At 42.0% G+C, this 25171-nt stretch overlaps 1 protein-coding gene across 16 annotated transcripts in view; it reads right to left on the reverse strand.

The window, feature by feature from the left end:
* Nucleotides 1-25171, reverse strand: part of DST (dystonin) — a 299250-nt gene that overhangs the window by 202179 nt on the left and 71900 nt on the right. For all 16 annotated transcript variants that reach the window (XM_048296861.1, XM_048296860.1, XM_048296883.1 and 13 more), the window contains one exon: nt 3494-3555. In XM_048296861.1, the coding sequence (XP_048152818.1) occupies nt 3494-3555 (62 nt within the window). The remainder of the gene's footprint in view (nt 1-3493; nt 3556-25171) is intronic.

A 25171-nucleotide genomic window follows, 5' to 3' on the forward strand; every position in this document is an offset into this window, starting at 1 on the left:
TAGCCTTAGCAAGTCTAAAGCTCCAATTAGTTCTCAGAAAATCTGTTATCAATTCAAAAGAAAAATTTCAGCATTTAAAAAATGTAGTGACAGTCCACTTGACCCTGAACTGTGGAATTCAAATACTACTTAAACAGCAGAATTTTGCAAATAACACATTATGTAGCTGTATAAAACTAGGTGTCTCAAGAACATGAGCAGGAAATATTTCTGCAGTGACTATGTTTCTATTTTAGCAAAGCACACAACATGCTTTACTAGTCAACTAAACTGACAAGGGGCTAACACTGAATTTTAAATATTATGCACTTACATGCTTTGAATGCAATGCAACTAGAGATGGGCAACAGAAGGATAAATATTTATCAGTCATCTTCTTGTTTGTGATTACTCAGTAAATCCCATAAATATTGAACTTAATTAGAAGTGACAGTAGGCTTCCATGCCATTCCCCAACAAAAGATGATAACTCGTAAAAGCGTCATTGCTGCTGACCTAGAATAAAACCTCTTGAATATACTGGTAGAAAGGTGTGAAAGTTCAAGACTTTCTCCAGGACTGCAGGAGAACAGGAGATTAACTAGAATGAGTAAGGAAAGCACTAAACAAGAAAGGAAAATGTGAAAACAGATGAGAAAAGAAAAAGATAAAAAAAGCAAAAAATAATCAGGGGACAAAGAAAAGAAACAAGAGAAAGAAAACAACACAAATAGGATGGAAAAAAAGATGAAATTAAAATGTGATCCATCCCCATGCCCATAGTGGGCTCATATCCACACACGTGGTCTGGTCTTTCCCAAGATCTCTCATAATTTTCATTATCATCTTTTCTACTTCTTGTTGAACCCTACACATGACAGCTAAAGCACACTGACTTCCTTTTACAGTCATTGGAGCAAAAGTATTTCTAGGATACAATTCATCTTCTCCTTAGGTAGATATCTTAGTGGGGGGACATTTAGAAGGGCCTGTTCCCTCAGCTACCTACTAGAGAAGGCTGGGTAACCAGGTCAAATAAACCTATTGCAATGCCTGAAATGAGACAATTCCCATCCTGGTTTGTCTGAAACAAGTTATTGGCAGTGAATGGGCAAATATGAGTTGCATATAATTTGTATTAAATACAAGGTAGATGAAACTGAGGGCTCAGGTTCAAGTTAGTGCATTGACTAGGAGAGGTCCTGCTGTCTCCGCTAGAAATGCACTCATTTATTGTGATATTTTTCTACATTCCCTCCACAACATAGTGTTTTTGTAAATATGCCCTTATGTCTTAAGATAGAGAACATTTGAAAGACTGACTTCAATTTCCATACAAGTCACCATTCTAGAAACAATGGTCTAAGAACAGAAATCTGACAACTGTATCACTACCTGCTTTCAAACTACTTCCAGAAGATAAAGTTGCATTGCTACATAAATTCCAAGCTAATGGAAGAGCTATAGTCAAACTATATTTGTGTGAGTTAGCAACCCTCAAACTGAATTCTAAAGTGAGCAATCTGAGATGAAAATCAAGGCCAGCAATACACACAGTCAACACACCCCATCTGTCTCATCTATCTGTATCTCTACCTCTGCAATCACCCAACCCAGAACTATTTGAAAATGAAGGCCTAAGGCCATTGACCTTGGCAAGCAAGGCAAAAGGTTTTAGCATGAACTCTTTGCCCTCATTTCCTTATGGGTTTAGAGTCTAAATCTTTTTTAAGCTACTCCAGCATGGCAATGATGACTGCGCATGTTTTAGAAATGTGTAACATGATGTTGTATAGAAATATAATTTTCTGTACACTGCTCTTCTGTAAAACAGGGCACTATTTTTAACTTGTATTAAATATTGCTCTCCAAAAAGCTTCAGATAGGCTTTTCTGCATCCCACAGAAAATTAAAGCTGCATTTTTAAAAGGCTTCTTTAATACACAAAAAGATGAATAGCCCCTATAAACATGACAACAATTACCCTCAATTAGATGAAGAAATGCCTGATGGTTAATTTGGATATTGCATTTTACTGCCAGAGTACTGGCAACCTTCCTGGATGGTTTTTTTTTCCTTCAAATCTAATTTGTCTGAAGCATCCTATAATGGATACCTTTCCTATAAACATGAGGTAAAACTCAGAAAAGGAAGGTTGCAGACCTGCCTTTTGCCTTTTCTCCATAGCAAGTAAAAGACTTCTGCAGGGACATGGGGCCACTTGGATGTTTCAGGAATACTAGGAGGAGGCTTCTGCATAGAAGGGGTCCTTGGAGTAGCTGTTTCTAGATACAGCATGTTTCCCTTGGGTCTAACAAATTCACAAAAGAAAACCTATCGGTATGAGCAGTTCTGTGACTCCAGACTCACCCTGCCCACAGAAAGGTTGTATGCTGTGCAGAGGCTGATGGCAGGACCACTCCTTCTGGCTCAGTCATAGTGAGAAGGACCAAAAGATCCCTCTGCAAGAGAAGTCTCTTGCTAAAGACAAAATTGACCCCCACTTCAATTCTGAGCCTGGTTTCCAAGAGCTCCATACATTTCTAAATTTTAAAAGATGTGAAAAAAAAAGATAATTTTAAACATCCACATCCCTGTAGAAATTCTCTTCTGTTTCAGCGTCCAATATTTCTCAAATACCTGCAAGAGCAGGCAACAGACAGAGAGAAATAATAAAGCTGTTCCCTAAAAAACTCTGGTTTTCTCTAAACATGAATACAAGGAGATCTTCCCAACAGTATTTGAACATTGCACTCATTAATTAAATCTCAACTCTGACAGTTTGCAGATACATTTTTATTTAATATGACTCTTGCATGAATTCAAACTCAGAGTGGGGGGGATATCAAAGCAAGTTGTGTCAAGTAACCACACAATCTGTTTCTCCAGAGAAATGTCTACGCTAGACAGCTGGCACTGAAACAGCAGATTAAATTTAGAACTGAAGGGCCATGCAGTGAAGGTGAACTCTCAGCTTTTAGTTCTCTGTCGACTGAAATCTGTACATGTCGTTAAAATAACATGCTTTGTCCCTGAAGCAAAGTTCACTGCTATTCTAAAGAAAGCCATTGAAAAGTGACTTTTACCCTTAGGAAGCCTCTATTTCTTATCCATGAGCAGCATACTGATGCCACAGGATGATCTAGAGATCTCTCTCTCAAAGTCATTCCCCTGTCCTCAGCATGGTACTTCAAATATTTTTCTTTTTCATTTGCCTTAGCTGTGGTGCTACAGCCATGACACACTAATTCCAGAAATGAGCCAAGCCCTATAGAAAGAAATCAAGTCTCTTAAACCTTGACTCAATTTCAAATTCAAGTACTCAATTAGATCACCTTGGGCAGCATTTCAACTCCCCCATGACTCCTCAAAGACAAAGCACATGCATAAACTTCACAATTTAAGATCTTCTTTATATGTAACACAGCTGCATCCTGAAATGAAACATGTAGTAAAAGACACAATCACTGCTGTAGCTACCAGTCATCCAGACATGACAGAAATAACAACTGACCTTCATGAGATGCTGATTTATCCATTTTGTGAATGTCTTCTTTTGTACTTTGTCACGCTCATCTAGAGGTAAAAAGGAAAGAGAAATGTTTTAACAGCTCTACAAATGATGCAGGAGATTTTTTTATTAATACCTTTATAAAATTAATTTTCTAATAAATTTTTTAATGGTATAGCCTGCAAAAGCTCTAAAATATTTAATCAAAATAATAGCACAGAATTTTGTTCTTTTCAGTACATCACAACATGATATGAAACAGTTTCTTGAAGCTCCAGGTAAGTTCCTTCAGGGCAACAGCCCCTCACGTATGACAGTAGCCTACTAATAAAAATCTAACTGCCTAGGAGAAGTCAACTGGCACTCAAAATGTACTGCAAAGGTCATGGCAAAGTTTTAAGAGCTATAAATGCTATTCATAGTCTATATAATCAAATTATTACTAATGTATTAGCAGTAGCAAATCTGTTACAATATGAAAGCTAACTTTTTCATTCATTATGCTTTTCATCTGGAATAGCACCCTTGTTCAAACACACAGGACTAGTTACAGCTTCAGTCAGGGAAAGGACTCTCTTTTAACCCTCTATGAAATAAACAGAGATGTCCACTAACCCAGATATGGGACCCAGCCACTGCCAGCAGTTTGCTCCCTGGCGTGGCAGTTCGCATCAATGACTGCCCACAAAACACTGTGAAGAAATAATAAAAGCAATAGACTCAGGGTAAGAAAGCATCCCACTTATGGGCAGGGAGCATGTATTCTACCGAGCCACACTGCAGAAAACCTAACCAGCACTCCAGCACAAGAATTATCTCCAGCTACCTGTGCAGGGCCACAGCCAGTACAACTGCTACAGAGCCCGGTCACCAGCCTGGAGCTCCCAGAGCGGGAGTCACAGTGCTCTAGGACTGGGACCACCTGTGCAAGCCTAAAATAGCAAGAGCCCTTCAGCCTGTACAACACAACTGCAGCTGTTTCATTGACTCAGGCTATTTGCAGTGTGGCTGAGAATGAGCAATGATCTCAGGTAGCAAAACAAGATCCCTATATACCTACTGCCATCACTAAAAGACTGAACCAGATCCTGTATTTTACATTAAAAAATACTGTTGTCTGGTTGGTCAAATACAACAATTAATCAATTAAAATAAATTCACAAAAGGTCTTTCAAGGACTTTGAAGTCTCTGGTGTGATACTTGGGTCTTTCAAAACAGCATGACATTATACAAGAGTCCATCCCAGGCCAAACTGAGCACCATATGCAGTTCTTAACAGTAGTGAGAAATAAGTATTGGGAAACAAAAGCAAAAACAAAACAAGTGAAAGCCTGTGAAGCCTTTGCATAGTCCTCTTATGTGACTCAGACTTTCTACATGCTCATTCATATCTTTGCATTTAATAGTCATATATACATTTTTTCTGTTATTTTTTGCAGTCCTTTCTAACACACCTATAAACTTTCATAGCCACAGCTCGCTGTGGCAGTATGTGCAGTGTACTTGTATGTTCAGCTCTGTATAGTTGCTGTCTCCTAAATGCTTTTTCCACACTACTCAAGATATTCTAAGCTTCTGGCACATGCTTTTTTTCCCACTTCACAGCTCTACAGTCTCTTATTTTACTTGAAGACCCAAATAAAGAGGAGAAAGAGAAACTAAAGAACAAAGCTGTACTATTGGGAAAAATAAAAAAACTGTCAGAATAAGAAAATCTTTTGCAACATATAAATTTCTCCGTAGCCTTCATCTAGCAAGACACCACTTCTGACATAAGTTATTTATCCTAATAAGGTGAAAGTTCTGATTTAGTAAATGTAGAGAACAGAAAAATCTCAGAAATAAAAGAATTCCACTTTCACTTTTAACTGTTCAATTATGGGCAGCTGTTTTAAAAAGAACACAAAGTTTCTCAACTGCAGAATTTTAGAATGTGTACAATGTGTCTTTTTTCCTATGGTAACCTCATCTAGTTTTGACCAAGTACACAGAAGTTTACATTTTAGGAAATGTTACTTTGATGACAGTTAAAAAACAAAAAAGTTGAAAAATTCACTGTCTTGTCTCTTGTTAGAATACAAAGTCACTATTCATTTCAACTCTATATTCAACTAAAATGCAACATACATAGAAGAATTGACGCTTACTATCTGTGTTCCTTTATAAACATATATATATATATATATATATATATATATATATATATATATATCACACTACACAAGCACTCAGAGAAAAATTCTATAACTGCAGACCCAAATGCATAAGAGGAAAGCTGACACCTGACATATTGTGAAAAACACCAGGATTAAAGGGGGGAAAAAAGTCACCAAAACACCACAACTGTGATTTTAAATCAAAGAAACCAAATGCTCCCAGAAAAGCAAATGCACACTAGGAGAAAAAACACAGTGCCACAGTGTTCAGCGTGCTCGAGCTCAGAGCAGAACACACTAAATGAAACACCCCAGATGAAGCAGAAAACAGGCAAATGACCACATAAACACCAGCTAAGGAAGGAAACCCATAGAAAGCCCCTTGAGAGAAGCTTCCCCCCAGAGAGCTCTGCCCTGTCCCACAGGCAGCCGTGCCAGCCCAGCTCCGGGCTGTGTTACTGACCCATGCAGCACATGATTCCCACCAGCTCTGCACTCTCCTCCTTTTCATCTTCAGCACACTGTCTCATTCTGCCCTTCAAAACTTCAGAGCTCCTTTTTTTTAAAGGGAAAGGAGAGCCAAGGAGTGACCAGGGCTTCTCCTGGCTGACAGAGAGTAGCAACACCCCTTTTTAAAAAAAAACAGGAACAAACAGCCCATGTGCTGTCCGAGCAAGCAAAACTGCGAGCCCTTTGGCCTTACCTCACAATGAGAAATAAATTGGGATCTGTGTTTGAGGGGGTTTTTTGAATGTTAGGTGCACTAATACCCATTTGAGTACAAATGTGGAGCTTTCCAAACCAGGAAGTCTGGTTTTTTCCACTACCAGGAGTGAGCAGCATGGAAAGAAGAGTCACCCTGAACCCAGCAGCCAGAATTCTTATTAAACCAAGGTAATTTAAGAATGCAGGTGAAGCAGGAGTTGCAGCAAGAAAGCCCATATTCCTAGATAATCTCATCTGTAGATCATCACAAGAAACGCTCTGTGGCTAATTAATCAACTTGAGCTTGTCCGCTTTTACCTGCGGACATTATTCTGACATATCAGACAAACTCAAAGTCTCTTATGCTTTATGTGCCTGGAAAGTACCTCAGTAAAATGTCCCCAAGTCTTAATAGACTACTTTATGAACCTACACTTTAACACAAAGCCATCTAAAGATGTTTCAGGTTAGAATATTTGGACTTAAAAACAGTTGCTGCAACTAAGGTCTCCTTCTGTGCATTTTTGTCATTCCTCAATTCTAAGTACAAATTCAGGACCCAGATCCTTCTAACACCAATGCTCCCTTCCACAAACCCCTAAAAAAAATTACATGGCTCAAAGTGTCTGGAATTCAGGACAGTTTCTCTGGAAGTCAATTTCACTTAGAGGATTACACCAAAGGCAACACATGGCATTGATGCCTTTTCCGTGCTCACCTGGGGAGAATTACAGACCTGTTTAGGTTGGAGAAGACCTTTAACATCATGGAGTGTCAACAGTTAACAAACAACTGCCAAGTCCACCACTAAACCACACCCCTAAGTGCCACATGTACATGTCTTTTAAATACCTCCAGGGATAATGATTCATTTACTTTCCTGGGCAGCCTGGTCCAATGTTTGACAACCTATCTGTGAAGAAATTCCACCAAATGTCCAACCTGAACCTCCCCTGGTACAACTTGAGGCCATTTCCTCTTGTCCTGTCACTTGTTGCTTGGGAGAAGGGACCAACTCTACCTTGCTACAACCTCCTTTCAGGCAGTTGTAGAGAGCAATAAGATCCCCTCTGAGCTTCCTTTTCTCCGGGCTACACAACCCCAGTTCCCTCAGCTGCTCCTTACAGGATTTGTGCTCCAGATCCTTCCCCACCTCCATTGCCCTTCTCTGGACTCACTCCAGCCCCTCAATGGCTTTCTTTGTTGCAGTGGGGATCCTGCAACACGCATATACCAAACCAGGAGTCCCGTGGAAAGGAAATATCTATGGACAGACAGATTCTTGATAGCTGTTTCAGAGAGATGTTTATTTCTCCAGCCGCATGGCCGGGGCTCTGCCGAGGAACTGTTCCAGTCACGGGACCAAGGGTCCTTCTGCCCGCGCAGGGAACACAAACCAACCCATGGGAACGAGGCTGAGCAGGGGCAGGGAAGCCCCGTGTCTGTGCCCTCAGGGCCCCTCTCCCAGGGCTACACGGCAGGGGAGGGACCCCAACACCTCACCCGTTTTATTTTAATAAAAGGAGAATGAAAACAACTGGATAAACATAACAAGAACAGTTTCAAAACAAAACAAGCCACCCTCCTGAGTCTTTAAATGTCCAATCAGATTCTGTGGAACATCTTAGGGCTGACAGAAGGGAGACAGAACTCTCTGAGCATGCTTTGTGGGGAAACTGAGGCAGGAGAGGGTTTAACTTCTTCCCTCCCCCTTTTCATCCCCCACTCGGCATTGGAAAGGGATTTTTGGGGAAACAATTGGCAAAAGCATGGTTTTGTGAGGGAAACCATGGATGAAAAAACGGATTGGGAATACACTGGGGGTAATAGGACATAGGGTAAAAGGGAAAGGTGGGATTAGGAAAGGGAGACTGTAGGGGGGGCTTACAATGGAGATACTGTCTAACATGACTACGATTTTTTGCATATATACTGCCTTTTACAGGAACACCATCAGGCCCAGTGACCTGCGACGCTTGTAACCCTTTTCTCCCTAGTACAATATTAAATTCCACCACCTCTCCATCTCCCAAGCTTGGGATGCATTTTTCAGGGTTATTCTTTTTAATAGCAGTTCTATGCACGAATATGTCTTGCTGGTTGTCACACCTTGTTATAAAACCATAATTTTGCTTAACATTATACCATTTTACTATCCCTAAGATCTTAGTTACTATGATCTTTTCCTTTTTCCGAGTGGCTGCTGTTTTCTGTCTCGCTGCGTCTTTGCTCTCTCCTTCGGTCGCTCCCGTGTTGGAATTCTCGGGGCTGCTGGTGCCTGCGCGCTCTTCCCGGGGTCGCGTTCGGGGCCGCGCGGGCCGGGCCGGGCCGCGCCGCTCAGTTCTCCGTGCGTCGCCTCCTCTGGTCGCAGTTTCGCTGCCGCTGCCGGGCGCTGCACCCACGTCTCGGCCGGGCCCCCGAGCAATGACCCCCCCGCGCTCCGCTCCAGCGCGCGTCTCGGCTGGGCACGGCTCTGCTCCACCGCCGCCAGCCGCCGCCCGTGCGCCGCCCCTCTCAGTCGGGCGTTCCCGGGGTTCGCTCCACCACGCGCTGCGCGCAGCCGTGCGGGCACCGCCGGGTCCCGCCGCGCCTCGCTCCACCACCGACACTGCGGCTCGCGTGGCTCCGCCCGCGCGCGGGAACTGCCTCGCTGCTGCTCGCAGAGCGCTCGGTGCACGTGGCCTGGGCCGCACGGTCCCTGCGCCACGCTTCCCTTCGCCAGGACACAGCTGACATTGCTCAACAGTCTCAGTAACTAAATAATATTCACGAAAATATTCTTCCATCAGCATATATTTTTACTCCAGTATTAACTGTGTCCAAACGGTTTTCCAAAAGCCCTTGGTAAGAATTAAATCCCAAGAAACATAGAAAAAGTTCTTAAACAACCATGCCAGGAAGTGTTTCAGTTCTTTTTGAGCTTGAATCAAGCTAAAATTTACAAATCGTTGTTCAAGAATCTTTTTAAGTTTAAGATAAATGTCCATATGCGGCTCTGAGAGCCAAGAGTCTTCCCACGGTTCCTCCATAGTTCAGATATGGAATAGCAAAGCAAAACCAAGAAGAGGAACCCAAAGTTTCCAGGGTTTACTCACACAAATCAGTCGCTTAGGGATCGGGGATCGTTCTGCTCTCAATTCTCCACCATTATGTTGCAGTGGGGATACTGCAACACGCATATATCAAACCAGGAGTCCCGTGGAAAGGAAATATCTATGGACAGACAGATTCTTGATAGCTGTTTCAGAGATGTTTATTTCTCCAGCCGCATGGCCGGAGCTCTGCCGAGGAACTGTTCCAGTCACGGGACCAAGGGTCCTTCTGCCCGCGCAGGGAACACAAACCAACCAACGGGAACGAGGCTGAGCAGGGGCAGGGAAACCCCGTGTCTGTGCCCTCAGGGCCCTCAGGGCCCCTCTCCCAGGGCTACATGGCAGGGGAGGGACCCCAACATTTCTTGTAGTGAGGGGCCCAGAACTCGACACCACACTTGAGTGCTGAGTACAAAGGGACAATCACAGCCCTGGTCCTGCTGGCCACACTATTGCTGATATAAGCCAAGATGCCACTTGCCTTCCTGGCCACCTGGGCACACACTGGCTCATGTTCAGCCATGGTGGATCAGCACCCCCAGGTCCTTTTCCATCAGGCAGCTTTTCAGACACGCTGCCCCCAGCCTGTAGCTCTGCCTGGGGTTGTTGGGACTCACACGCAGAAGCCACTGAGTGCTCCTCTCTACCTGAAGACAAACCTGAAATCTTCTCTGAGCAACCACACGAGACACCACCAGTTTGAATGAGCAGAACAATGCACTCATCTCCACACTGACATAAGGAAATGCAAAATGAGTGCAGGAATACAAACTCCTTATTCTCCAAATGAGCTGCCAATTTCTATGCTGCTTTCTTCATTCTAATGGTGACAATATCAAAGTCTGGAGTTTCTACACCCAGTGACAAACCTAGAAAAGGGTATCTCCTTTTCTTAGGCAGCTTTTGGCCTTGCTAAGTTATGTTTGCTTCTCTGCTGATATTTGTTTGCACATATGAATGTCCAGATAGTCAACAGGTTTTTCTACATTTGCCCAGGTATTTACAAAAGCCCTGATAGGTGATTTTCCTATATTTATATAAGAAAACTCATGTAATACTCATATAACTCACTTATATTTATACTCATATACAAATGCACTAGTTTTCCTACACATGTTGTTGCTATTTATAATACATATTGTATTGTTTAGCACTTTTTTAGGAAACTAATGTCTATAACATAGAAGAAATGTGATTCATTTATGGAACAGTTATTCAATTATGTATTTCATGTTCTTGTTGAATATGGAGCACCAATTCATTCATCATTTTTCAAGCTCTGAACACAAAATTCATTTTGTGATAGGTTTTCCTCTGGCATTACTAACATTCCTTCTGTAAGCTAGACCCTGGAATCTCCAACATCACACTCAGAAAATAGAGCGTAATTAATGTATGGTCTCTTGGGAAAACATTTGTTTTAGGGCATTACCCAGAATCACAGAATATGTAAGAAATCAGGAACAAATCCAGTTCTCCAGTCTGTGCTAAAACGCCTTATCTTGGAGGTTCCTGCTCATCCAAACTTGAGCTTAACTTCTCACAGGCCTCCCATGTCTATATCAAATATTCATTCTTGCTCATTAATTAGGAACTGGGGGACATTCAACAAACCCATCACCATCTGAAAGAGTCTTCAGAAAGGTAAAATCTCAGTTCAAACAAGGCTAGTTTGAAAAGTTAAACTGCAGGTTTTTCCATAGGGAAGGGCTAAATAACCTTACTGACAGGTAATTATCTTTCATATATTTAGTGAGTATTCTTAATTATAACCTTACCTAGAACAATTTAGGAGCAAATAAAGTAAAATTCCATTATGAAAGTGTACAAGAACTGACCAGTGCTATGAACTGTGTGCTGTTGTGTCAAACTTCCATTAAGACACACGGCATGTAAAATCTTACATACTTCAGTAATGCTCTTCCCATAATAAAAAAAATATATATCCTTCCTACTGTAAAAATATCAAGCTATGGTAAGGTCCTGTAAAAATGCTAAAAAATTCTCAAAAAATAAACTTAGGGGCTAGGTGGTTTTATATAATCAACCCCAGTACAGTAGTCAAGATAAATGAGTCTAAGGGTGATAGTTCCAGGACCAAACCCAAAGCTCTGTGAAATACTTAAGCACTTAAAGCAACAGAGAACTAGAATTGCAATGGACATTTAGTATTTGTCATGAAAATTAGGTTGTTGGCTAAAGGATGTCTAAGTTCTTGTTATCTTCACCTTCTAGAGCCCTGGGTAAATGTTGCAGTGGGGATCCTGCAACACGCATATATCAAACCAGGAGTCCCGTGGAAAGGAAATATATACGGACAGACAGATTCTTGCTAGCTGTTTCAGAGAGATGTTTATTTCTCCAGCCGCATGGCCGGGGCTCTGCTGAGGAACTGTCCCAGTCACGGGACCAAGGGTCCTTCTGCCCGCGCAGGGAACACAAACCAACCAATGGGAACGAGGCTGAGCAGGGGCAGGGAAGCCCCGTGTCTGTGCCCTCAGGGCCCCTCTCCCAGGGCTACAGGCAGGGGAGGGACCCCAACACCTCACCCGTTTTATTTTAATAAAAGGAGAATGAAAACAACTGGATAAACATAACAAGAACAGTTTCAAAACAAAACAAGCCACCCTCCTGAGTCTTTAAATGTCCAAACAGATTCTCTGGAACATCTTAGGGCTGACAGAAGGGAGACAGAATTCTCTGAGCATGCTTTGTGGGGAAACTGAGGCAGGAGAGGGTTTAACTTCTTCCCTCCCCCTTTTCATCCCCCACTCGGCATTGGAAAGGGATTTTTGGGGAAACAATTGGCAAAAGCATGGTTTTGTGAGGGAAACCATGGGTGAAAAAACGGATTGGGAATACACTGGGGGTAATAGGACATAGGGTAAAAGGGAAAGGTGGGATTAGGAAAGGGAGACTGTAGGGGGGGCTTACAATGGAGATACTGTCTAACATGACTACGATTTTTTGCATATATACTGCCTTTTACAGGAACACCATCAGGCCCAGTGACCTGCGACGCTTGTAACCCTTTTCTCCCTAGTACAATATTAAATTCCACCACCTCTCCATCTCCCAAGCTTGGGATGCATTTTTCAGGGTTATTCTTTTTAATAGCAGTTCTATGCACGAATATGTCTTGCTGGTTGTCACACCTTGTTATAAAACCATAATTTTGCTTAACATTATACCATTTTACTATCCCTAAGGTCTTAGTTGCTATGATCTTTTCCTTTTTCCGAGTGGCTGCTGTTTTCTGTCTCGCTGCGTCTTTGCTCTCTCTTTCGGTCGCTCCCGTGTTGGAATTCTCGGGGCTGCTGGTGCCTGCGCGCTCTTCCCGGGGTCGCGTTCGGGGCTGCGCGGGCCGGGCCGGGCCACGCCGCTCAGTTCTCCGTGCGTCGCCTCCTCTGGTCGCAGCTTCGCTGCCGCTGCCGGGCGCTGCACCCACGTCTCGGCCGGGCCCCCGGGCGACGACCCCCCCCGCGCCCGGCTCCAGCGCGCGTCTCGGCCGGGCGCGGCTCCGTTCCACCGCCATCGCCGCCAGCCGCCGCCCGCGTGCCGCCCCTCTCGGCCGGGCGTTCACGGGGCTCGCTCCACCACGCACTGCACAGGACCGGGCGGGCACCGCCGGGTCCCGCCGCGCCTCGCTCCGCCACCGACACTGCGGCTCGCGTGGCTCCGCCCGCGCGCGGGAACTGCCTCGCTGCTGCTCTCAGAGCGCTCGGTGCACGTGGCCTGGGCCGCACGGTCCCTGCGCCACGCTTCCCTTCGCCAGGACACAGCTGACATTGCTCAACAGTCTCAGTAACTAAATAATATTCACGAAAATATTCTTCCATCAGCATATATTTTGACTCCAATATTAACTGTGTCCAAACGGTTTTCCAAAAGCCCTTGGTAAGAATTAAATCCCAAGAAACATAGAAAAAGTTCTTAAACAACCATGCCAGGAAGTGTTTCAGTTCTTTTTGAGCTTGAATCAAGCTAAAATTTACAAATCGTTGTTCAAGAATCTTTTTAAGTTTAAGATAAATGTCCATATGCGGCTCTGAGAGCCAAGAGTCTTCCCACGGTTCCTCCATAGTTTAGATATGGAATAGCAAAGCAAAACCAAGAAGAGGAATCCAAAGTTTCCAGGGTTTACTCACACAAATCAGTCGCTTAGGGATCGGGGATCGTTCTGCTCTCAATTCTCCACCATTTGTTGCAGTGGGGATCCTGCAACACGCATATATCAAACCAGGAGTCCCGTGGAAAGGAAATATATATGGACAGACAGATTCTTGATAGCTGTTTCAGAGAGATGTTTATTTCTCCAGCCGCACGGCCGGGGCTCTGCTGAGGAACTGTCCCAGTCACGGGACCAAGGGTCCTTCTGCCCGCGCAGGGAACACAAACCAACCAATGGGAACGAGGCTGAGCAGGGGCAGGGAAGCCCCGTGTCTGTGCCCTCAGGGCCCCTCTCCCAGGGCTACAGGCAGGGGAGGGACCCCAACAGGTAAATATGTCTGTTTTCTCACAATAAGCTCATGTGAGAATCTGGATTCTTCTCAGGCATTTGTTTCCTCTAACAGAGAATATTTTGCTACAGATAGTGCTTTATGTTTTATATTTCAAAAGAATACTTCATGCATTTTAATGTATAATGGTGCTATTTTTAAATCAGCTGATGAGTAGGAGATATCTGTCAAGCTTGAAAGCAACATTTTATATTTTACCCCCTCTGTAATTTTTTTTTAATTTGATCAGCTTCCTCTTGGATTTATGAAATCAGAACTCACAGTATTTCATTTATGTCCCTGTTGGTATTCATGTATCAGGACAGCTTAGGGAATAATGTTAGCAGTTTGTAAGAACTCATCTTGTAGTCAACATCACATTACTTTTTTGGTTTTAGAAAGACTGAATAGACACCTTGTCAGACAAATACAAAATAAGTGGATAAACAGAGGCAGACTGGTAATGTACACAGTTTAAATCTAGAAGAAAAAAGTATGGGCATGGAGCAACGGAGAGGCATGGCCCACATGTGAGAAGGAAGAATTAAAACTATTTGTATATATAATTATACATATATTTAATGAGTCTAGATAGTGAAATCTGGATAAGAGATTTCAAGTAAGACATAATGATGGGGTTTCATCCTGGTGAAGGACCCAAAAAAAAAAATCCCAGGAAGCAGCAGGGCAGACAAGCAGTACACAGAGGATCCTTACACGTAGGATATAGCCTACTATTTAAGAAATGCAAGCAAAAATGAATGCTGCTAGGCATTCATAAGTAAGGCAACAAACTCTTGAAATGTATTGTTTAATTGAGGCTCACTTAAAAATAATGAAAACCTAAACCCTACCTTTAAAGTCTTCTTCATTCAGGTGAAATTATTTCATTTCTCTTTCCCACTTTCTGCTAATTCCATCACTTCCTCCTTCGTGACAAGCTTCAACTCCTACTCATCTGGCCTAGGGGTGGGAAGCTTCAACTACCACTTATGTGGTCCACACATACACAAAGAGGCATGAAAGATGCTGCCACTGAGTATATACACATGCAGCTTCTCAGAGAAAAATATGAGGCACAAGGAGCTACTTTCTCACTATGTTACTCCCACATACCTGAAATCTGCAACTGATGCAGTGCCAAGGGGAAAGTTAGGTTATGCAAGTGAAGTTTCCATCAGCAACCAGAATAACCTAAGGGAAAGTGCTCACATCCAAAACATTTTTTATTTATGTTTAAACCCTTGAAGAAAAGCTTGCATTATGTGCTGGTGTTTCCATCACTGCTAGCAGTGTCTTTAACCACAGACCACCCAAGGATGGGAGAAGTCCCACTGGATCATTCTCGTATTGTTACCAAGGCATTCACTACCAGCTGTCGTCAGAGGGGGACACTGGTGAGGTGAAACTGGCCTTCCCCAATGTTTCTCACAGTCAACTGCTACCCTCACAAACAGAAATTTGACGACTGGCATCACCTATCCTGTGTTTTTCCAGAAAATGTATCCCACTCAACCGCTGCCCTCTGATGAGGTCCACACTGATTTGGCAAGGTTCTTTCAAAACAGTGGCTCCTTTTCTGCATTCTCCTGACAGGCAAATCATCAGCTTCTATGAAGCTTCCCTTTACATGTCATGTCACATCAGATATGCACATAGTTATGGAAGAATTTCAAATTTACACCTAGCCTAAGCTTTGCATTGTTAACTTAAATAGCAATGAAATACAAACTTCAGTTTAGGTCTTCTCCTAATTTGTCTGGTTGCTTCAGTTAGCCTGTGAAGAATTTAAGTCTCTCTCCAGTTTCAGTTCCTCTGAAAACCAATCAAATCTCTTACACATTGGGATGAAAGGTCACATATACAGCTGGTCCGATTACAAAGATGAATTGGAATAAAAAGTTTTGCCCATTTATTCTAAATTCTGATTCCCCTTCATGCTCTATTTTTATTAAACTGTGAACTATACACACTAAGAGCTAAGAATGAGCTAGAAATTATATGGTTTTCCTGGAATTTCAGTCCAATAAGACCAAACTCAGACCTCATTGTGAGGTTAACAGCTGAATTCCACTAAGTAAAGCCCCCGCTAGCTTCTATGTCATTAAGGTTCAGCTTTCATTAAATAAAAAATGTTTAGAATCTGACATATTTCTCAAACAGAATATTTTTATTTCTCTTTTACAAAATAGTATTGGAAATTTTACTTGCCACATCATTTCTGTGACTATGCATTCAACTATAAAAATGCAGATGTTTTCAGAAAAAACGTTCTTTAAAGAAATGAGCAGTGTAATTTGTAGGCTGAATGTGAACTAAATTTGACGACAGACAAATGCATCAAAGACTGGGAAGTCTTACAAAAGTTGGAGGAAAACACATAATAAAAATTACAAGGACTGAATATGAACTGGGAAACTTCAGCATTTTTTTTTGTATTACATTCAGTCATCACTTAAGTGGACTTCCCAATGAAGTTGTCTTGAATGTAACAGCTGCAAACAGAATCCAAAGATACTGTCTTTTCATCTGTGCTTTACTTGCTGCATGTTTGTTCACCCAACAGTGACCCATTTCAGCAGCTTCCCAGCCTTGCAAGTGAAGGAACTAAACAAAAGTGCAGATTAATTCGTGGAGAGAAGACTTAAAATATTACAGAAGTTTAAATGTTGTGATCTGGAACAACACTCATCCTTGAAATGCTGCAATTCTTCACAATTAGGTATCAGGATAATCTGTTTGACTAATATGTCCATCTATTAAAATCTGAAATTAATTGCTTTGATATGTTAGTAGTATACTTGGAACGAAATCAAAAGACTTATGAAATCAAAAAAGTCCTTAGTCACATGTAAACTGTTCTATTTGCTCTTGTACAAAGCTTTGCAAAATACTGTGCTCTGTCTGAAAGATATGTTGCTACCTTGCTGTAAAATCAAATCCAACATTTAGACTCTAATGCCCACAACAATCTGGTAAATGATTAGATGGTCTTATCGAGTTCTCATATACAGACTCAACAATAAAATCATACCATTAGCTGCAACATCCCCTCCAGCTGCACACACACCCCTTCATGGTTTTTTTCTTACAGAAAAGACACAATTCTATAAATCAACAAATAAGCACAGTTCCCCGAGTCTGTGTAAGATACAGATCTAGCAGAAAGAACTCCAATAGTCAACCAGGAGGAGAAGGGTTCTCTGGAGTCCAGGGAGCTCAAGCTGCCCACATGGCTTGGGTACACTTGCCTACTGGACACATGGAAGACCTCACACTCCTGCTGACAGACTCTGGACATCCTTTAACAACCTACTTTGAGTAACTGTAGTAAACCAGTTGTACCTGGGACCAGGAATTCACATACCAGGCCACAGACATATTTTTCAGCTTATGAACAACTGCTGTAGCTAAACCCTCTAAACCCTTCCTGGTTTCCAAAGTATTTGCTTCCCAAGTACATCAGATCATGCAAGATAGCATGAATGTCAGATGGGTTTGATCAACATCAACATTCATAACCCAGACTGACATAACTGACATCAAGAGGTATTTGCTGAAACAAGAAGTCTGAAGGCACAACACAGAATAGTGTTCTAAAGTTTGCTAAAAACAAAATAAGTATTTTTGATATTTTTGGAGGTCAGAGTTTGATCCTAAGTGCAGATGAATGAGCCATCATCTAACTTGCATTCATTCTGACAGAGCTACGACCACCTCCAAAATCAAAATCAAGACCATGTGCAGACAAAATCACACAAAAAAACCCTAAACTGTAAGAATGACTGGCTCACCATTTAAGCTTGTGATATTCTGTAACACACCACACCTCAACCCTACAAATGCAGATGAACATGAAACCACAACAGGCAGCAAATAAACACTTTCGGTCCTGAAAACATTCAACAATTTGCTAATTGCACACCCATCTGGCTCAATAGGAAACTGCACTCAAATTTCACTTGAACCATTTTCTGCCACTACTTTGAGTCTATGCTTGAAGATGATGAAGAATTCAGCTGTCCTACACCTGAAACACTGCATTAAAACTGCAGACCTGCCTGGCTTTACCACCCCATGCAGAAGATAATATGTAAAACTTAAAATACTGGAAAGAAGAGCTATACTTCTGGTATGATTTGCAGGAATGTAACTTAAGGATTTCTGTTGCAGCTGGTGATGGGGTCCGAGGCTGTGATCCAGGAAGAGATGACCGGTCCAGGGAGATGGTCCCGAAAGGAATCGCCTTCCCGGGGTCCGGTGTCTTCCTCTCAGCTGCTGGCAGAGGGGCCCTTGCAGAAGCTGTCAGCTCTTTAGTGATATCAGCTCGTGATTCCAGCTCAGCTCTGCAGGGCAGCCTCTAGGCCAAGCCAGACCAGAGAGAGAGACGAGAAGGCCCGTGTGGCTGGTTCCGCACGAAGGGAGCTTTATTGTGGGTCCCCTCTGGCAAAGGGAAGAGCCACGGATGAGCTCTCTCTCTGAGCCACAGGGGCCCATTGATCTTGCTTTTATAGGGATACAGGGGATCAGCAAGGGGACCAATGGATTACAGAGGGTCTGGGACAGACCAATGGATTACAAAATGATCTACATAGTATCTCCCAAAGGATTGCGGGTCTACCTTTCCTCACCATGACCCAAAGGAGTGGTTGCCTTTCCAGGGAGTCCTGCTGGGAGATTGCTCAATCTCCTTATCTCAGCAGTCGTCCCTCCAGGGCAGCGGCTGGGCATACCCCACAGATTTCCACAACTGTATGGAAGAAACATTGTTATATATCAGTGTGTGCATATACATCAAAACCAAGAGGAAACCCAAGGGATGACTTCAAAATTCGTACAATCTCAGTCAGCCCTTCGGAATGGTTAAGTAGCTACTTCAAAACTAATCAGAAGAGAGACATGAAATTAAGTTCAAAAAGCATTTCCTCTAATGTCTCCCAGTCCCAGCAATGAGCATTCCAAAAGATTTAGAACCATAAATGAAACAAGGGTCCCAGCTCCTCAAAGTTGATAGCTGAAGAATTAAACAAGAAATCAACAAGAGATACAAGCAGGCCACGGGAGATACACCAGGAAATAATGAATCAATAGTGGTTACCTATAAGCCTGTTCCACCTAAGAAGGAAAAAAAGAATTCAATAGAGCATTCAACTTTCTTATTTAGGCCTTTAAAAAACATCACTAACCAATTCAGATTAACTGAAGTCACATAAGAAAACATTCTTGTCCTCTGGAGCACTGCAGAGCTCCATGTCTAGTTCTTTTGTGCCCAGAGTGTCACTCCTGGGTAAGTACTGCATTAGCACAATATCCTGTGAACAAAACTCTCAAAGCTCAGTGACCTTCTACAGTATTTCCTTTTATGCAGACCTCTCCCTCCAGCCCTATAGCAGGACACATGTTTAACTATTACAAAGAGCCCAATGAAGTAGAACTGCACAGATGGAAACTAGCAGTACTGGAAAAATATCACAAAAATAATCAGTTTCCAATTCGATTCAATTTTCAGTATTATTTGACATTTTCCTTTTAAATAAGAGAGAAGGCCCATGTGAAAATGTCACATCCACCTACCAAGACACATACAAGCCTGTAAGTAGTCCAACAAAAAACTCAGCAGACATTACCTTGTACTGCAAAGTCTGTCGTAGCACCCCTTGACTTATGGCTGCATCACCCCATGTTAAATTACCTCTCCAACCAGAATTTAAACTAATTTAAAAAAAAATAAGTTTGTGCGCTTGATGTATGGATTACAATTGCCTGCCTCAGACGCTGTTATGCCACACAAGGATTTTGCCATGAGATAAGCACAGAACGGAGTGACAGCTCCACACCTGGTGGAAGGAGATATGGCTAGCACCCGGGTAATGCACCCAGACAAAAATTCCTACTGTGGCAAACCGTGTGAAGAAGCAACTGCTCATACACCTATCACCAAGCAAGATCATCCCAAGTGATAGGACAGACGGCCGCTGCGACCACCAACCACCACTGGATACCTGAAACTTGGACTGTAAGTTAAGCCATTGTGACAGGAACTTGCAGTAAGAAAGGTGGTATTATTGTCCAAGTGTTATCTCAGGCCTAGGGAGAGGTAAACAAAGCTGGGACAGAAGAATGTATCACTGATAATGGCAGAATTTATGGGCCACAAGGAAAGCCAACTCAGCAACAGTGCTGGTCAGCTCAGACTGGATAAAAGGTAATCCCTGCAGTGGGAAAATCACAACCACTGGCTCACAATCCACCAACTCAAAAGAACAGAAAGACTAAGCAAGAGACTAGTTAACATTAGCCAATGGAATAAGAGAAATGTGTAGCCAATAAGCATTAACTCCTTTGTTTACTAAAATGTATAAACAATGGAAAGTTTTGAATGACCTTGGGACCCCCACCAGCAGGAAGCCCAGGGTAAAGAAGGACCAACAGATGGCACTGGATCCATGGGTGGTAACTATCTTCTGCTTAATCCGTCTTGCTGTCATTATCTCTCTCTCTCCCCATCCCCCCCTTTTCTATTTCTAACTCTCTACCTCACATTTACTGTTAAATAAAATCAGTATTATTAACTTCGGCATGTAGTCTCATTTTCACCTTAATTTGGGCACAGGCAGCCCTCACTTATCAGATCATAACATTTGGTGGTTGTTTTTTGGTTGGTTGGGGTTTTTTTCATAAGTGATCAATGAAGTTCTAACACAAATTAAAAATGCGTTTCTACACCACCACATGACAGCTTATATATTTTGAAATGGTGATCCAAATTTTAACAGAAATCTGACACTGGAAAGACATGCCTAACCAAACAACAAAGGCTTATGAGACTAAAGCCTATTTCATCAATCCAGTACAAACTTGGGTCACAGCAGTAAGCATCACTGCACTAAGAAGACTGCAGGCATTTCCCCAAATCCCCAGACGCCAGTAGAGATCTACGCTGATTTAGGGTATTTCTGTCCTTTGATCAAGTCCTTCTGCTTTGCTTTTTATACTCTCCCTTGGAGAAAAAGCAGTGGCATATGTTCCAAGAAACCCATGCAAAGGTCCTGAGAGAAGAAAAGAAGACCCAGAGTAGCATTCCCTTCGAAAACTGTTCAGCCAGCCTTTCAAGCCCTGTGCTTGCATGGCTGTACCAACTCCAGACTGCTGCAGAGCAGAACTGTAGGGAGAGCAGCAATGTTTCCATGTGACACACACAGCCTCTGAACAGCATGGTCCACAGGCCATTTCTTCAGACTCACCTAAGACTATGAAACTTTAATGTAGCATAAAAAGTACATGAATATACTCACTAACAGACTCGAGAGCTTGAAAAGAGGGGATACGAGCTGAGATCTGTTCTACTAGGTTTGGCTAAATCAGTAGGTCTTTCTTCCTCCTCTGATCTTCAAACTCTTTTATATACTTATGTTAAAGGAGAGTAATTTGGTTTGCATGGGATGTCAAAATAATAGGAACAAGAATCAAAACCATTGAGCATTAAAAAAAAAAAAAAAATCTCACCAGCTGATGTTTACCCCACGGATGTATATGATACTGCTCCTCATTCATCTCCACCAGCACACTCACCCTTTGTTCTCCCTTCAGTTTCACGAACAATGAAAGATTCTCTTCCACAACAAAGAAATGTAAAAATAACTACTAGGATGTTTTCTGTGTTGTAGGAAGACAAAGAACACACACATGGTTTGAAACCACTATCAGATTTCCAGGAATGTATTGTCAACTCATTAAAAAAAAGAGTAATATATTAAAATAAAATGTATCCTAGCCAATTTAATCTAAAGATTTGACCCAAAGAACACATTTTATTTTTACCACAAGTATATAATAATTTGAAAATTTCATTGACTGTTTTTCTTGTTTACCACACAAACCTAAAGTAAATACTTCCATTGAGTTGAACTGGTTTGAGCATATTGTTTCACTGGGAATACCTACAGTCTTAATCCACTTCATAAAGACTTATCAGCAAAGCATTTTTTTCATTCATGTAAAGAGAAGCCAGTTGACTGAACTGTCATGCTGAGATGTGCAAAGTGGTCTTTAGTAGAAAAATGGGAAAATTATTAAAGACTGACATGTGACTGCTTTTCACATACAGTGTTGCTGTACTGAATACAGAGTTGCAACACAGCATATACAGCTGTACAACCATCTGGAAAAGCAATGGAAAGCAACTGGAAACAGCATGCTAAGGAGGGAAGTCTACCTGGGCAGGCAGGTGGCCCTGATCATCAAATTATCTTTTCGACCTTAAATTCTTATTCTAGATTTCAGAGAGCATGCAAATTTGCTGAGCATTTATCCAATTTCTGCATCTCCCCATTTAATTCAGACTTACTATACATATTCACAGTATGTATGAAAATGTATTTCTGCCTTTAACTTAACAGAGAGCTGTGAAAGTTCAATATAATCACAAATTTTCTGTTTTTAATGAAACAAACAACCCACCTACATGAGTAAAAGAGGCAAACTACAATTTCTCTGTGTGGCTATGCTGGTACAATTAAGTTAATGTAAGAGCTGTGAACGCAGGATAGAAAAAGGAATAATAGTGCTAATTAATTAGATACAAATGATCCTGAAATAATTAACACTCTGAAAGTGAATTTCCACACATAAGCACCCAATTAACATGGCATATTTTATTCAATTAACCATTTCCTTCCCATACTCATGGCTGGATAGATTAAGAAGATACAGTACCATTTGAATCATCCATTATGATGATGCAAAATTTATCAGTCCTGAGATAGTACCAAAGGTTATTGAACAAGGGGTCAGTGGGGCTTCAGGATTATATGAGTACAGGTCCCTGTTTCTTCATTAAATTTACTCTAACCACCTAAATGCACCTTCTCATCTAACTGCACCACCACAGCCAGGGATTTTACTGTGCAGTGCAAGGCGCCAAGGCAGCACTCAAGGAGCTGGGACACCTTTGCTCTTCTGATCCCCTGGAGTTTGGGGCACCTAAACTCCCCCATGGACCTCTGATAACTTCCTGTGAATAACAGCTCCATGCTGTCTAGTAGGTAAGAGAAGTGTCACCACAGATGGAGATTTTAAGGTTTCAAAGGAGATGAAAAGCTCAGTTCTGAGAATTCATTGCCATGCATAAACAGCAGCTGATAAAGAACAAACCCAAGAACTACAGGCAAAGGGAGTTTTGAAAATGGTACTGTCTGAAGAACACAAAAATTTAAGGAATGAGAAATGATACAGCAGAGAGAGCTGTGAGTGGTACTGGAGATAAAGACAAGAAGCTATTACATTAAGTAGTGGAAGAAGAGGATTCCAGGGCAGCAATATACAAAGATAATGATTTCAGTAAAAATGAGTGTTGAAATGACTGGTTAAGCTTAGCACCTGGAGACTATAATGTGGCAGTCAGTACAGGACTCAGACCTCTCTGGAGGGAAGTTTATGCTGCATGCACAGAAAGAAAGGCAAGCTTCCAGAACCACTCTGTGCCTCAGAATAAGAGCTCAAGAGAAGAGTCACATGTTTCAGCTTTAGAGGCTGGTAAGCGCTCTCAACAGTCACACACACACAAAGAAGAAGAAAAAAAAAAAAAAAAAGGGAAAGATGATTGAACATGCAGAAGTTTGTGGATCAATACACAGGGAGTTCTGAATCATCTTCACTACAGCTGTCACTAGGATGAATCAGACTGTCCAGAAATTCTGAATGGGAGGTAGGACCACCAAGGAGCCATCACAATGTCAAAGGAGAAAGGAAAATAAGAACAAGGAGGACTCGATTCAAGGAGAAGCCACTGGAACAACCAAAGAGAGCAACAAAAGCAAGGAAGGCAGGAGAGTGCAGTTAGTTGTTTCAGCTTAGTCACTGAAGTCAAACAAGGTGAAGAAGGACTTTAAAAAGCAAAGTTAATACAAAGCTCTGAACATGCCAAAATATTCTCTGGAAATAAACAAAATAGTCACAGGTAAAATCACAGCTAAATTATGGATTTTACACATCTGCTATTTAAATATAATATTTGCAATATTTACTTATTTACAGAAAAAGTTAAGGAGCAGGAACACAGTGCAATTGTTCTTATTTTCTTTCATTTAAAGATGAAAGAATCACAAGATCTAAAAATTATAACCAAACCTGACACATCATGAAATATAACCTTAAGAAGTCTAATGTACGCCAAGACAGGGAACAGAAGCCAACAGAAGAAGGATGACAGTAAGGGAGGCAAGTTGAGTGACATGCCACCTGCCTGTCTCAGGCAGAGGGATTGATTACCACCACTGGGGTTGCCAGAACAAAACTTCACTCTCCATCCAAGTTAGGATATATTTTTAGTCTTTGAAAATATTACTGGGCTATAAATGGATGTTGTTCTAATAGCTTTTTATTATTATTGCAATATAGAATTAACAGTGCTTTTATGCACAGGGATTTGACAGCCTAAAAGCAGAAATCATATGCTAAGAAAGAACGATCATGAACCCCATGAGCTTTGGTTAGCTCCCCCCGACAGGCGCCAGCCAAGCACCAGGTCAAGGAGTGCTCCTGACACACAAAGTTGTGTCACAAAACTGAGGAAAGGAGACCAGGTGACAGCAATGACCATGGAGGACAAAAGAGGCTCCCAGAAGAGCCCACAGCAGCCATCATGCAAAAGGAAACTGAACCGTGTTCAGTCACAGGGGAGATTTTGCCTTCTCACTTACGCTGCTCTTATTCAAATAAGAAGGAAAAACATCCCTACAACAGATGGATGGACAAAGTTGCCCACTGTGGTAGATCCAGAACCACGCTCCTGAAACCAAGAGCAAACTTCCATGAAGGCTAACAGCCCAAGGACTGGGTAAAACAGGCCTGGTTTATCTCTCTTCTCTTGTATGTTCACCACAGTATTAAGGACAAATCAAAGTCTTGTCTTACTTATGCAATGACACATATAAAAAACACCCCAAACAGAGTTTGTCAGGCCAAAATAGTTGTTTTGCAGCTTGCAGGCAAGGCCATGGCCAGTCCAGCCAGAGGGAATATGAAAGGGTGTAAAGGAGGTCAGGTTATAGCACCTGGTCCCATAGGTTAACCACTGAGCAGTAAGCTCCCTATCTGAACTGCTGCATTACCCACACTACCTTAAGTAGAAGTGAGGTCAGATGCCACTTAAGAGTCTCTATAAATGTCCCAGTCCTTTAAAAGGAGGAGCTTTTTTCTCCAAAAGCTAAGAGTCCAAAGTTTGGCTT

The sequence above is a fragment of the Corvus hawaiiensis genome, chromosome 3 (genome assembly GCF_020740725.1).
Source record: "Corvus hawaiiensis isolate bCorHaw1 chromosome 3, bCorHaw1.pri.cur, whole genome shotgun sequence".
Taxonomy (NCBI): domain Eukaryota; kingdom Metazoa; phylum Chordata; class Aves; order Passeriformes; family Corvidae; genus Corvus; species Corvus hawaiiensis.